General features: G+C 33.5%; 1 protein-coding gene across 1 annotated transcript in view; it reads right to left on the bottom strand.

The window, feature by feature from the left end:
- The window catches only part of LOC150101006 (venom factor-like), a 697,967-nt gene that overhangs the window by 356,903 nt on the left and 325,685 nt on the right, over positions 1 to 15,379 (bottom strand). The window contains exons 20-21 of the mRNA XM_090401101.1: positions 10,564 to 10,773; positions 5,258 to 5,357 (exon numbers count right to left, since the gene is read on the bottom strand). Of these exons, the coding sequence (XP_090257227.1) occupies positions 5,258 to 5,357; positions 10,564 to 10,773 (310 nt within the window). The remainder of the gene's footprint in view (positions 1 to 5,257; positions 5,358 to 10,563; positions 10,774 to 15,379) is intronic.

Below are 15,379 nucleotides of genomic sequence, written 5' to 3'. Positions count from 1 at the left end.
CAAAAACGAAGAAGAAGAGTGCCCATAAACTTTTATGAACTTTGAATGAATTTGGTGTTAAACCTTCTTTTACAAAGAATTTTTTCGTTGTGTCAGCTGCCTTCCACGCGATACTCAATTTTATCCATTTCAAGGGATACAGACAACAATTTTGCTTCAGACAGCTGTATAAAACAAATTACTTGATAGAATGACTTGCAATTTCACATGGTTGCTTATGACAGATGTACCAACTTAGAAAAAAAAAAAATCTTGTCGATAGTGTTACCATCTATGGTCAAGGCCAAGAACTTTTCAGACCACCCTCGTATGAGACTTTTCTTATTTGTAGCATCTTCTCTCCATGTGAATTTATGCACATTTTTATGTTGGAACATTGTATTAATAATAACTAGTCCATGTTCTGAGCAGAAATCTAGCAGGTGTTTACCATTATTATTAGCTTTGCTCTTTTCTCCAAATTTTCCCAAAACATTTTTATATAATCTAGTAATCATTTCCTACTCCTGCTGTTTAGATCTCCAAGGACCAACTTTTCCTTTTTCATTATGTAAGCTGTCTTTTCTAATGCCTAAAAAATTCCTACTTCTTCCTTATCAGAACCTTTTGTGGGACCATAAGCAAAAATAAGTCTCACTGTCCAGTTTCCCAATCTGATATTAGATCTCATAAATCTCATATTTCATTGTTATTTCCTGAATGTTACAAGATGTTACATTCAGGAAATAACAATCAAATCTGAATGAATGTAACATCTTGTATTTGTTGCTTAGAATCTCACCTGTTTTTGTCTTCTTTGTTTATGTATCTATTAAGAACATCTAAATTATGTATGAAGTTAAATTAAGTATGCATCAAGAAAAACTGGAATTATTAAACAAAGAAATGAGAAGAACTGAAAATTTTAGGAATTAGTGAACTTAGATGAACAGAAATGGGTTACTTTCATACTGGTAGTTTTGGATTTATTACTCTGGACATGAACATTTTAGAAGAAATGGAGTGGAATTCATAGTTAGAAGACAGTATGAAAAATAGAATTTACAATACAATCCAGTGCTTGAGAATAATCTATATTAGAATAAAGGCATATTTGGTGAATGTCACACTCACCGAGGTGTGAGTACATTCAAGTTTGAATAAGGCAGGAAGAATATTTCACTTGCATCTGTAGTGAATGCACCCACTAGAGATGAAGGTGAAGAAGAGATGGAAGAATTTTTACAGTATACTGCAACAAGTAATGTATAGCATTGATAAAGCAGATTTTCTATTGATATTAGGTGACAAATGCAAAATGGAGAGAAAAAGAACTAGGCATCACTTGAAAATTTGGTTTAGGACTAAGGAATAGAATATGAAGTATCCTTTCCTTTAGTGTTACATGGTGATCAGCATTCATTTTACACAAATTATGGACTCTACAACCATGTTATAAATTATTATTTTAATTTCACGACATTTCAGCCTTCATATTAAGGTCATCATCTGGACAAGCTGAAATGAATAAAAAATGAATGAAAGAAAAAAAAAGATTGTAAATGACTGCCAGAAAAAACTATTCAAGAAACAGTAGAAAAAAGAATAATGAAACTTCAGAGGAATAAAGAAAAGATTATACAGTTGAATGCAGATTTTCAGATACAGACTAGGAAAGATAAAGATCTAAACAAAAGGTATAAGGAAATTGAATAAAGTAACATTGCAAGAAGTAACAAGAGATCAGTCTAGAAAAATAAATGTAGTTAGCGGAAAAAGAAAATTATCACTAAATTGGGAGTAGTAAAAAGTAATTCAGAGAAAAGCTCAAATGGTAGAAGTGAAAAAAAGATGGAAAGAGTACGGAGGATTTGCAAGAAAGATGTTAATATGGAAAAAGAATTTGAAAGAAGAGAATCCAATGAGAAGCTGATGATAATGAAAAGTGAGTGATATGGGTAATGGAACAGCTGTCAAAAGGAAAATCTCCTGACGCTGATAGAGTGTCTGTGGAGTTGTTGAGAGTAGATGGAGATGAAGTAATTAATACATTAACTGAAATCTTCAATAGATCTGGAAGAAAATATACTGACCTAGAGATCATAAAACATCAGTATTCATCCCAATTCTCAACAAAAGTGAAATCGCAAAGAATATGAAAATTACAGAGCCATTGCTTTATAATTTCACATGCGATTAAAGTTATGTTGAAAGTAATAAAAAAAAAGGGGTGGGGATGCTGGATCCATATATGAATAGAGAAATGCCAGAAGAGCAAGCAGGTTTTAGAAGAGTTAGAACTAGAATCCAGATAATAAACTTGAGATGGATTATGGAAAGAACAAAAAAATTTCAGAAAAATAAATGAAGTTACAGGAAAATCATATCTCTTGAAGTGAACCTTATATTATGCAATGATTAGGTTCACTTCTTCAGGAGATACACACTATCATCAAATTTCTAATATATACCCTTAGGGGGTGTACAGGATATAATGATTAGTATTACTGAAAAGTTTTACATCATTACTTCCTATCGACAACGTTCTTCCAAATTGATCTGTTATCTGTAAAGACTCCAATCTTGTCAAATCTTATATTTCAGACTTCTAAGGCATTTCTTACTGTATCAATCCATCTAGGTCTTGGTCTTCTAAGCTGTTTTTTTCTCCTGTCATTCTGACAAAAAAATGCATTGCTAACATTTCCTCTCTCATTCTGTTTAAGTGACCATACCACTTGAAGTTACCTCTGCTCACATACACTCCTGAATGTTAGCAATGCCAAGTTCCTTCCTAATATCCTCATTTTTATTATGATATTGCCTATGTTGTCATCTGTTCACTCTGCTAATTTTTCTCAGGACTCTCATATCTGTGGTCTCCAGTTTTGATCAAGTGTTTTATTTCTAACTCAGCTATCAGATTCATAAGATCCAAACTTGTATTACAGCTACTTTAGTGTTTTGACTATTTCTCTCTTATTACATATAAATTCATTCAGTTGATTTCCTACAATATCAGCTTCACTCATTTTGTTATCTATTTCTATAACAAATTTGCTATCTTCACTAAAAACTGTGCATGAATAGCTGAAATGTTACACTTCTTCTATAGGTTCTACATTTAGAATGCAGTTGATGTTTTTAATGTTCTCCTGCCTGTTTTCATAGTCTGTCTTTTTATTGCTGATTTTCATATCAAATTCATTTCAGCAATTATTCAATTTAGTTAGAGAATCCTTCAGAAGTGTACCATATTTATTTAAGAGCTTAACATCATCTGAATGAAGTTGTCAGATTAACATCTCCAATTTTGATATTAGGATTAATGTTGGTGAACTTGATGAGATGATGGACCTAAAATTATACTCCACCAGTGATAGACTGCGAATAGATCCCAAGTAGAGATAGTCTGGGAAAAGAACAAGTAGATATAAGATAATTTAAGTTGATAAACTCTAAACTGCACCATGGTGGTTGCATGGACTGAACATCTTTAGGTTCATACTTCATGTGCATTGTGAACTGAACCCCCTTAGGTCCTAATATGGGATGTTGACTGAATACCTCTAAGTCAGAATCTCAACTAGCCACTGTTGAGCCACAATATATATCATTTGTGTCTCTACACACTCTACACATTGAAAGGAAGCACTACGCAGATTTGCTTTCATGTCACTCTGGTGATGAAGTTACTTAGAAATTGGCTACAGAAGCATTAAGGTCTCACTGTCAGGGCAATCAATCACACTGTAACAGTGTGAAAGCAACTCCAGCTAGCACTACTTTTTAAACACATGAGGCATGAGCAGTATTGCCAGTGGATACACAGGATCCTGACTTAAGGGTGTTTGGTCATCATATCCCATATTTGTATCCTTGGACGTCCTAAGGACATTCAAGTCCATGCTTAACCTCACTTTTGGTGCAGCATAGAAATCTAGCCCTTGCTAACACCAGGCTAGGGCTGCCATAGATTTGTCCAACTGAATGTTGCATCTTCATTTGATAACTTTACTCACAGCACTTCTAATAAACCCTATTCTCAGCTAGCTGACATATTAGCTTATCTATCCTTAGCTTTATTCTTTAAGCTTTACTTTTTTCTCCATGGCTGGTAATCACTTCCTACTTTGCTGTTTAGATCTCCAACAAGGACTAACTTTTCCTTTTTTTATGTGTCAGCTGCCTTCTTTAATGCCTCAAATTAGTCTCACTGTCTAATTTCTCATTGTAATATTTCCACACCACTCTACTTGATACTGCCTGCCATTCAAGAAGATTATCCATGTATTTAGCTTTGAATATTCTAGCTACTCCTTCTCTTCCTTAATTATTATTGAATGAATATAACATCTTGTATTTGATGCTGGCAAAAATATCTCACCTGTTTCTAAGTTGCTTTCTTTTCCATTGATGCTTCTTATGTTGATAGTGGCAATCTTGAACTTTGCTGATGTTGAGTTAAGATCTGTTCCTGCAGCTGACTTTTCACTGTTCATCCTGTTTCCCTGATGAAAGCAGTGAAAGCTTTTGTTTAATTGGGTTACACTCCAACTGGCATGAAATTTTATCATGTTGTGCAATCATTTTATTGTTGTTTAAGCTAATAATACAATTTGGTTGGTTAAATCCCAAATTGCCAGCCCATCCAATCCTCACCTACTTGTAGTAGGTGAGGATTGGATATTAGGTCAGAAGTTCTGGTCGGTTCTTTGCATTCCTTAAAAGCTGCATGGAAATCTCCTACCTGTTATCTGGCTTTGACCCTTAAGTAACTATTAAATATATATTTTTAATAGTTAATATTTAGTAGTTAGTATTTAATGCCTCATTTTGTAGAAATATTGTGTTGATTTAATTATTTTATATTTTTCTTTTAGCTAACTTTAAAACGTACACCTATTTGTCTCCTCTTATTTCTTTATATAGTAGAATGGCCAACTTTATGTAGGTTTTGGTGCACTAGCCTCTGACTACCTTAGTGTTAACAAGCATTTTCAAAAAAATTTTGGACCTACATAAATCTTTTTTTTTTTTCTGAGTGTACACGAAACGTACCTTCACACAAAATTTCATCTTCCTAATCCAACTGAATAAGCATTTTAATCTGTCTGTCATACATTTAGGAAGATATAAATTATATAATTACTAAGTGTATAAGATATATGCAGATTGGTTTAGCTTTCTCAAAATTGTAGCATTAAAACTAACACTTAATGTGCTAATGTGCCACAGTAAAATATAAATGGAAGGGGATCACAAAAACGATCAATACCTGAATATCTATCATTTTTAATGTCCCTCTTTTTGCGTCTTTGTTGATTTGATGGATCAAGGACAACAGTAGTAGATTCTTCTTTTATACTTCCTTCAGGCTAATAAAATTGAAAACAAAAGAACAATTGTTATTTGCAGACAAAAAAAAATTAAAAAGAAAAAAAAAAGTATTCAAACAATACATTATGATTATTATTATACAGGCATCTCCACAGAGTCAAAGTTTCATCAAGGGGGAAAAGTCACACTAACCATTATTCACATAATTACCAATCATATCTCTCCTCAAACTCATTCACAATCAGAGACACTCACAACTCCTTTTGACAATCCATTCTGCTCATTCACCACTCTCCAAGCAAAGAATTTGGTCCACATACCCTTATTAACTACACTCTTACACAAATTCCAGGGATGATCCAGTGAGAGTCAATTAAATATGATAGAAATGAAGAAAGAAAGAAAATACTAAAAAACACTAAAAATTACAAAATGAGCACTTCTGTTTAAAATATCCATTATATTTGGCAAAATATCATCATCATTATAATGAAGTAACATGAATAAGTGAGAAAAATGAATATCCTATGATTTTTCTGATTTCTAAAGCATTTGAAAAGCAGCTACATAACAAACAAATATTTAAGCTGCAACAAATTTAAGTTGCAACAAAACATAAGGATAGTATATTGGACTGGCAATCCGATTATGACAGTTGCATATGAGGCAGTATCAAGTAGAAGGAAGTTTACATGTTGTGTAGTGATACCCAATATGTAAACAACCCAAACCTAAGGGATGACAGCTAATCGACTTTTATGTCAACAAATTATCAGTGGATGGCAAGGAGATATTCAATTGTCTGAAATGATGCAAACAGAGTGAGAGTTATTATGAATAAGAATGTAGTAGCTGTGGAATGGTTATTAGGAAGATAAAAATAGGCTGTAAAAAGTAAAAAAAAAAATATTTTTATGGCTCTACACCCCAAATCAAGCCTTGGCATCCTAGCTTTGTTACCTCCAACCCTGTCCATCCTGTCTGTCTGTTTCAAATGACAGAGAGGGTAAAAAAATTAATGATGATATAAATTCAATATAGTTAGGTTTAAATATTTGTACTTTGGAATTAAAGATGGAAGGTCATACATTAACTGAAGCATAAGAGAATTCTCAGAAAGAATAAAAATGGATTACTTCAAAAGATCATATAAATAAAAGATAAAACTATTTGCCTCCCTCATATATTCAGGATACATTGGAAAAGATGGCTAAAGTTCTCTACAAATATAATCTTCATATCATGCCTTCATCTATTCTCTTAAGGTTCAATTTCATCCTCTTGCACATTCAGAATGTATAAAGTTCTTTGTGCCTGCAGGATTAAAAGGAAATATACATCTGCACTACATAAGTTGCTATAGGTCTAAGAGCATACTTTTAGAATTAATATCAGCTATGAGGGATCCCCCGCCTCTAAGCTCAACAAGTATTGCTGGATTAATTTGACAAAGATACTGGGAAACTGTCATTCTGAGATGCCAAATATAGCCAACTTATTTATATTAACTTTATGGTTATCAGCCTCTAGAGAAAAGCTTGTTAGGACATTAGTTCTTTTCGGTTACAATTTGAAATGTTTCTACGACTATCGAGTTGAGTGCTGTGTGCTTGCCATAGTTGTAGTAATCTGTGCACTGATGATGAAGGGTAGAAAACCAGTGAAATATTAGTATGTTCAATAAATTAACAATGTTTTTGTATGTGTGTGCATGCGTGTGTGCGCACATGGTGTGTTGATCATACTATGAAGCACTGTTTTGAACATGTGTGGGAGCGATTGAAATGGGTCAATCATGAATTTAGGCAAAAACTCCAGAGAAAGAGGATAATATGAAGGAGTTATAAAGTAGAGGATACCATCAGTTACTTAAGGAGTATAAAGCACAGGATAGGAAGGTAATGAATTTAGTGAGAAAGGATAAATTTACATATGAAAGAAGCTTGGCTGAGTCATTAAGGAAAAATTCTAGAAAATTCTATAGCTATGTGACTAGTAGAAGAAAGTGGGAATGAGAGTATTAGTGTGGAGCTGGGTTATTGTAGTTGTCAGTGTAAGAGAAGTGATGGCAATATGAATGATAAGGCTGCAGTAAAAGCCTTAATGAGAGAAGTGAGGGCAATGTTTATGGAATGAGAAGATAAAAAAACTGTGAGAAGTTGTGAGAGACCAGGGTTGGCCATTATGTTATACATCAAAGCAAGGAGTATTAGGAAAAAGAGGTAAAGCTTATAGCTATGATAATATTATTTTAAGTCCAACATCACTGGGCATGGTGGATGTGAATATAATGAGTATAACAGACTTTAGATGCTGAAAATGACACAAGTCACATCCATGAAGATATAGTAGAAATATTCAATCAATGTTTTGTCAGAGTGAAGTGGGGGATTGAGAGTAGGGTTCAATAACAGCAGAAAGGCAGAGGAACAACCTGGCAGCTGAGAGATGTGAAAAATTTGGAATTATTATTATTAAATGACACCTTCAGGGAGTTCAAAGACTCATCAAGGGAGGGCACCAACTCTGCAACTCTCCATCTCCACCACTCAATCCACCAACTACATAAATGCCATCTACCACCAACCACTACCACCACTAGTATTTTCACAGACAATCACAAACATTCATAGGCAGGATTCGAACCCGCAGTCTTTTGGCTGGAGAGCAGATATGCTAGCCACTCGGTCAACCAGGCTGGCAAAAAAAACCTAATAAAGATTCCTCTCATCATGATGAGAATCGAACTGGGTCTTTTCCAATTGAAGGGCACAATGTTCCGTCATTCTTCCAATTACACTATGGAGAGGCTTTTTTCTTTTCTTTTTTTGTGCAACTATTTTTCATTTGTATCCATTTTTTCAAGGTAGAAACCAAGTTACTGGCAAACAGTAGGCCAGTTTTCGTATCAAGTGTGATAGTGAAATGTTAGAGGAACTGGTGGAAGAAAGAATGCAGCACTAGATTTATGAGAAGAGAAATCTTTTCTGAGAGAGCTGTACTTTTTTGTTAAGTGAAGGGCTTGCTTCAGTAATCTAGTTAATTTTAGAATGACAAGTATATTGGATAAATCAGTTATAGTGATTTTTCTATATTTGGAAAAGCAGTTGACAGAATATTGGAGAAAATATTTCATAACAAACTACAGGATACAGTTTTTCATTATATTCAGGTTCAATGCTTTTTTTCCCATCAAATGACAAACTGCATTCTGAGTACATTCTGCATTGTAGGGTATATGGGTGGTGATATGGCCTGGAAATGGGTAGTATAGAGTCCTGATGAATGCTGTGTATTAATATTTTGTGTACCAGTGATTTCTAAGATCTCCATTGAAAAATATTTTGCCATGGATGATGATGAGATGTCAATGATCATGTCTCAAGGCTCAAAGATTTCTATTGATCAATTTCCAGAGTTTGGCAGCAGCTTCATACTGCAAGTGATGCATTATGCTACCCAATATACCCATTTAATGTGTCTTTATTGCTCATATGGCGAAACCTCTCATGAAGTGTCCTATACATATCACTTTCCCAAACTCAATGCAATTATGTCATATTATTATGACCTATCAATAGTACATGAATGCAACTTATGTCACATAAGCATCCACAAATAATATCTGACAGGGCATATGTTATATGGTCAGGTGACTTCTGTCTACATAATGTATGTCCAAGTTGGAGGATGTACACTATGTGCTCACATTCCTAGAAAGAGTTTACACTATACAGAGAGAACAATTAGTGACCCTTGTTGACTTCAACAATATTTCTCAACACCAGTGTATATTAAACTAGGTCACTGAAACACTTTGTAAGATAGACAAAACCAGAACATACCTAGAGAGAGAGAGAGAGAAAAAAAAAAAAAAATTTTTTATTAATTTTACACTTTAAAAGGTACACAATTACTTGTTTTTCTTATAGGTGTAAAATCCCTGATAGGCACTCCTATGTGCACTAACATCATTTTTTTTATGTGGCCCCAAAATAGGGTGTGCTATCATGAGAGACATTTTTTTTTTGTCTTATCACCTTACATGACACAATGTAAAATGGTTTACATGGTCATTTCAAAAATATCTCTTAAGCACATGCTACACCCATAAAAAAGTCCACTGCAACTGTTGAAGAGTATAAGCGATGTTATTATGTATTAACTCTGATATGAAGGTCATTCCAGTCACCGAAAACTATATCTGTTATCATTGTTATTCTTCACAGTGTAAAGTTCAATTATTTTATATAGCAAGAGAAAAGAAACATTCAGGTTTACTATTCAAGCTGCTATTTTAGTTAATCCACATATGTATTATTACTATTATTCTTCTAGCTGCCTAAAATGGCTTTCACCAAGCAGCAGAAGTTCAAGAAAACAGAGTTCTAGCTAACTGTTTGAAGAAGTCAGGTTTGTAAATTAGAATTCAGATTGGATCTTATACATTGTTTTAACAGGAATAAAGTTGAGTTTAAATTTGAAAAAAGAGTGTTTCAATTAATCTAGCGAATAGGAAGGGAAGGGGGGGGAGGTGATTGAAATATATAAATGAGTAAAAGGCTGTTATCAGATTAATATGGAAAGTTTTGTGAAAATCACAAATACTTGTGATTTTCACAAAATGGAGAGAAGTAGAGATGGAATAAGAGGCCATATGTGGAAGTTGTATAAGAAGGGTGCAAAGAGCAGATACTATTATTACATATTACATAAAGTGTTTATGTAATACTATTATACTATTACATAAACACTCTCTGAAAAAGAGTAATATCGTGAGACCTCCATGGAGTCAAGAGATTCATTGTTGGTGATTCCCAGTCATACCGAATGCTTTTTAAAAAAAAGCATTGAACACATAAACATTACACATATTCTGATTTATAATTCCAGTCATTCTCTATTCCTGAAGAACTTAATATTAACACCAGACCTCCATGGAGTCAAAAGACTCATTGCAGGAGATACATACTGTTATACACAAATCTCATCAACTATGCTTTAAACTCATTCAATGTATCCACATGATAAACACAGTTTATAATATTAATATTGTAATTACTTTTTAAGAACTATTTATGATCTAAAATTCAAGTTCAAATATTTCATATAACAAAAAAAAGAATGAAAAAAGAATAAAATCAAAATATTATCTTTATAAATCTCTCTTTATAAATATTCATACATTATATATCTAGAAACATTTTGTTAATTTTTTGAAAAGTAGATAAACTGAAAACTTACAACAACATTCAGAGTACGAACCACAATATCACTACCAACTTCACTAAGTGCAACAACTCGGATTTCATAGTTGCCTTCCTTTAATGGAACTACAGGAAATGCCACATTTGCAGCAGAATTTGATTCTACATACAAGCGCTTTCGTTCACTTTTTTCATTCTCCTGCATTCCTGTACAAAGATCTTTAACTCCATACATATATACTGTGACCTTAATGAGATAAAAGTACATATCCAGTTTAATATTTTTATTGTCCAATGATAGAAATCAATTAAATATCATAAAATGAATTACATTAATATACCAGTCAGACATGTAATTTGTGATTCAGTTATATCTTTCTTTCAGAAAAGGTAACAATTGATTTTTAATTATATTTTACAACTAAAAAACTTTAAAATATTCACAACCTTTTATTAGCTGTTGCACAATACACTGGAGATTAATCCAAATTGACTAGTTTTAAAAATATTTATAACCTGATGGCTTCATCAACACTATTTAAAAATTAAAGAAATGAAGAAGGCAGCTGATGATAAAAAAAAATAGCCGGCCTGGTTGACCGAGTGGTTAGAGTGTCCGCTCTCCAACCAAAAGGCTATGGGTTCGAATCCAAAAGTGGGCATGGAAGTTTGTGATTGTCTGTGAAAATAACTAGTGGTGGTGCTCGGCGGTAGATGGCGTTGGTGTAGATGATGAAGGTAGTTGCGTTTGATGGAGATGGAGAGTTGTAGAGTATGTGCCCTCCCTCGATGAGTCTTTGGACTCCCTGGAGGTGTTATGTAATAATAATAATAAATAAATAAATAAATCATTAGGAGAGCAATTCAATACAAATGAAATGTGACTACAATGATGTGTGGCATGTGCCGGCTGGTGCTGGCTATCTGTCTGTAGAGTTTGTAGATAACTGTTGGAGAAGTTAAAGCCTGGTATGTCAAGAGAGCTGATCAGAGATTTCGAGACATCATTTGGAATAAATTCTTGGTTTTGGTTAAGAGAGATGAGTGAATTACTACTGCAGATTCCTTAAATCTATAAAAAGAGTTTTCTTCTAAATAATGCATTATGGATATATCCAGTCAAAGCATGATACATAGTCAAGGTACATTGAGCTATCTCAGACTTTTCTTTTCTTTCATGCTCCATGTCACTGACATGTTCTTTCTTTCTCACTTCAAAATTTTGATTTGTCTGGCATATGTAAGCAAAGCTATAAGATTGCTAAATCAAGATTCGTCCACAAGATTGCTATGCTTCTCAACAGACACAATGTTCGAGTAGCTTTCAAACCAATTTAAGTTGTTCATAGCTGTCTCAGATCTCCAAAGGACAGTATTCCTTCTAAAATCATCTGGGTGTTTCCTGTGGTCTTGCTCATATAATCCAGAGAAACTGAAGTTTTGAGGTGAGAAAGAAAGAACAAGTCAGTGATATGGAGCATTTTGCTGAAATGTTCTTTCTTTGAATTCCTCCTAATTCCTTAGAAAGAAAATCTGTAATAGCTCAGCATACTCTTGACTACAAATCACACTGTTGATTGGGATACAAAAGAAAATTTTTACCTAAAAGCAATATATCGCAGTAATTCACTCACATGGCTTGCTCACAGATATCAAGAGTTTGTTATGAATGATGTCTGAAATTACTAATCAGATCTCTTGACACATCAGACTTAACTTCTCTAATAATCACCTATAAATGCTACACACAATCAGCTGACACATACCATGCATCACTGTAAAAATATTTACTTTGGGCTGAGTTGTTCTCTTCTGACAATTTATTATCTCTTTTTTAACTTCAACTGCTTTCCTTTATTTATTTCTTCCATTAAAGTCCTGATGAAGCCATCAGATTACAGGTGTATGAAAAAAGAATCTGTTTCAATTAATTCTATGGTATACTGTGCAATAATTAATAAAAGTTCCAATCTATATAACTGTATATCTATAAAAAATCAATTTTATAGATATACAATTGATTTTTTTAAATAAATACAATGTAGATAATTTAGAGATAACAGATATAATGAAGTTATCAAGAGACCGCCTGTAAAATTGTGCAGTCTTACACTTTCTGTAAGGATATACTGTAACTGAAGTTCTCAAAAAATATGAGTACAATAGATTGTTTTGAATGTATAATGTTATTGCTAATTTGTATTTTACATCTCGATTATAATCCATCCCATCTTTCTTCCTTTAGGTGTTAGGCTGAATGGCTTATCATAGCCAAAATAATTTAGCTACTTCAAAACTTAATAATCACACTGATAGGGTGATTAATTCTACCTGCATAAAGTATTTTGTCTGTAAAATTGTGCACATTCACTAGCTGCCTATTTAAGAAATGAAAAACTTGAGTTTTTCATCTCTCAAAACTATCTCTGTATAACTCTCTTTCAGTAGAAAAGCCTTTATAAAGGATCTTCACATCCTAGAGAAAATTCAAACCCAGGTATTTTCAACCAAGAGTTAAAAATATATTTTTATATATTTAAATATTAATTTTTAATATTTTGCCTATTTAACTTAAGGAGTGCCCCTTGTATAATATCATTGGATTTTTTACTCAATTTATTTAAGGCATTATTGATATTTTAAGGACATAGATAAGCGAAAAATATATGGAAGGAATCGGTGCTTTTTTTCTGGCGGTACACAATGGTACGCAGTACCAGCACCTTTTTTCTTAAGTTTTTAAAAATTTGCGATTTATTGACAGCAAAATATATTATAAATATTCTGGTAGGTGGTACTGTGTTTACAAATTGAATTTTCAGTTTTGATTACTCATAAGTTGATACCCTGCTTTCCTGATTCATAGGTTGTTATGCAACCAGAAACAGGAAGTTGCGTTCACTTCCAATTGCTTTCGGTATCAGTTTATCAGTTCTATATTCACTCCACAACAGGCAGGTGTTCACGTGAGTTTTGAATTAATCTAAGTTAAATCAGTGCAATCATTGTTCAAAATGAGTAAAATAAGTAGTCACTTTATGCCAATGAGTAAAAAAAGGAAGGCTGAAGAAGAAGAAATTGTTGAATCTACTTGTGATCCTGTAAAACAGAAAACTAGCACTGAAAATACACTTGGTGAAGAGGATCATGAAACCAAGACCGAAGATCCATGTAGTCAAAAGGAAGCATATTCTGATAATAATTGGCCCAAATGTTGGACACTTTTGAAGAAATATGACTTCTGCGAGAGAAACGAGTGGCTGTATGTAAAGAATAAAATGTTGGGCTGTAAAGTTTGTCATGAAGTCGGAAGTCTTGTCGTCGATAAACACATGGGAACGAAAATTTCAGTGAAGTGGACAAATGGTAAAATCGGCCATTTTGGAGAATCTCACAAACAACAGCTAATATCATTAAGAAAAAAGATTTACGATCATAAGGAGAGTGCAGCGCACAAAGTTCCAACAAAGCAAGACAACGAGGGTATATCGGAGGATATGTTAAATACCCTACCATAATGTATTAACATTTTCATGGTGAGTATCAGCACCTTTTTTTTCCAGGAAAAAAGCTGGAAGGAATAATTTTGGACATACCTCTTTAGGATGTTCAAGGCTGTCTTCAAAAGAAGACAGCCTTGAACAATGTGTCATCAGGCTTATAACGATGACACATTTATGTAACACTGCAAAAATATGACCAAAAGGAGGGGGGGGGGAAAGCAGAGATAGAAAAATGTGGGAGCTAGAAATGTGGACACAAAGGAATGTGAATTGAAAACTGAGTTACCAAGGATGGACTATAAATTCATTGGGAAAAAGCAGAAAGACAGAATATTTCTAGGGAAAAGGAGAAGGATAGAATATAATGAATCAAGATGAGGGGTGGGAGACTGGAGTGTGAGCCGTTTCAACTGAGTGTTGTTGTCGGTTTTCATGGAAATGTTCGTCGGAAAAGTGGAGACTATGTCATGTCAGATTAGTATTTTTGTCTTGGGTTTATCTGTGTTGTTTTCCACTGGTCGAAATCTTGACCTAGTTTTCATGTTGTGGAGCTTCCAACTCTCTGAGATTATATAGGGGTGGTGAACATTTATGAAGTTTCTGTCATATTTTCTGGCTATTGTTTCCAATATCCTTAGCATAGTTTCGTTTTTCTGTATGTCTACTATTACAGCTTTGTTGATTTGCAGGGTATGTTTCTGTTCAAGAGGGTAGACTGTGATTTCTATTTTCCTGGTGTTTTGTTTTTTTGTTACTCTTTTGGTTATTACATTTCTTATTGCTTAAATGTTCTGGGATTGGTATATTGCAGTCACGGAAGTGTTCCTATAGTCTTGCCCATAAAGATCTGATCGTGGAACCTGTGTAGGTGACATTACAGTTGTGCTGGCAAGGAAATTTGTATACTATGTTGTGGTGTTCTAATATTTCTTTGTATATGTGAGATTTAGTAGATTTTAGGAGTGTTACCAATATTTGAACACTAATGGTGAGCATAATTTATAGTAAGTGTGCTTAAAAATATATTTATAGGCTTTGTATGTGTCCCGGATATAAGGGAGTTTAATGATTTTTGAGTTGGGAAGTTTGCTTTGATTATTGGACTGTTTTCATGGGTTTTCGCTATTTGGTTGGTGTAATTTATTAGCTGGGTTGGGTAATTTCATTTTCTAAAAGTCTGCGTTAATTTTTTTATTTCTATGTGAAGATAATTATATGTAGCCGAAAACTTGTGCTAGACTGATTTTTTGATAGAATAAGGATGATACGAGTTAAAGTGGAGGTAATTTCCGATATGTGTGAGTTTGTGGAATATTTTTGTGGCTATTTTGTTGTTTGTTCTAATTAATG

The sequence above is a fragment of the Typopeltis vanoorti genome, chromosome 12, assembly GCF_054136105.1.
Source record: "Typopeltis vanoorti isolate ZY-2024b chromosome 12, IOZ_Tvanoo_1.0, whole genome shotgun sequence".
NCBI lineage: Eukaryota > Metazoa > Arthropoda > Arachnida > Uropygi > Thelyphonidae > Typopeltis > Typopeltis vanoorti.
Note: the sequence above shows the minus strand (reverse complement) of the source record. Positions and strands in the feature narration are given on the sequence as shown.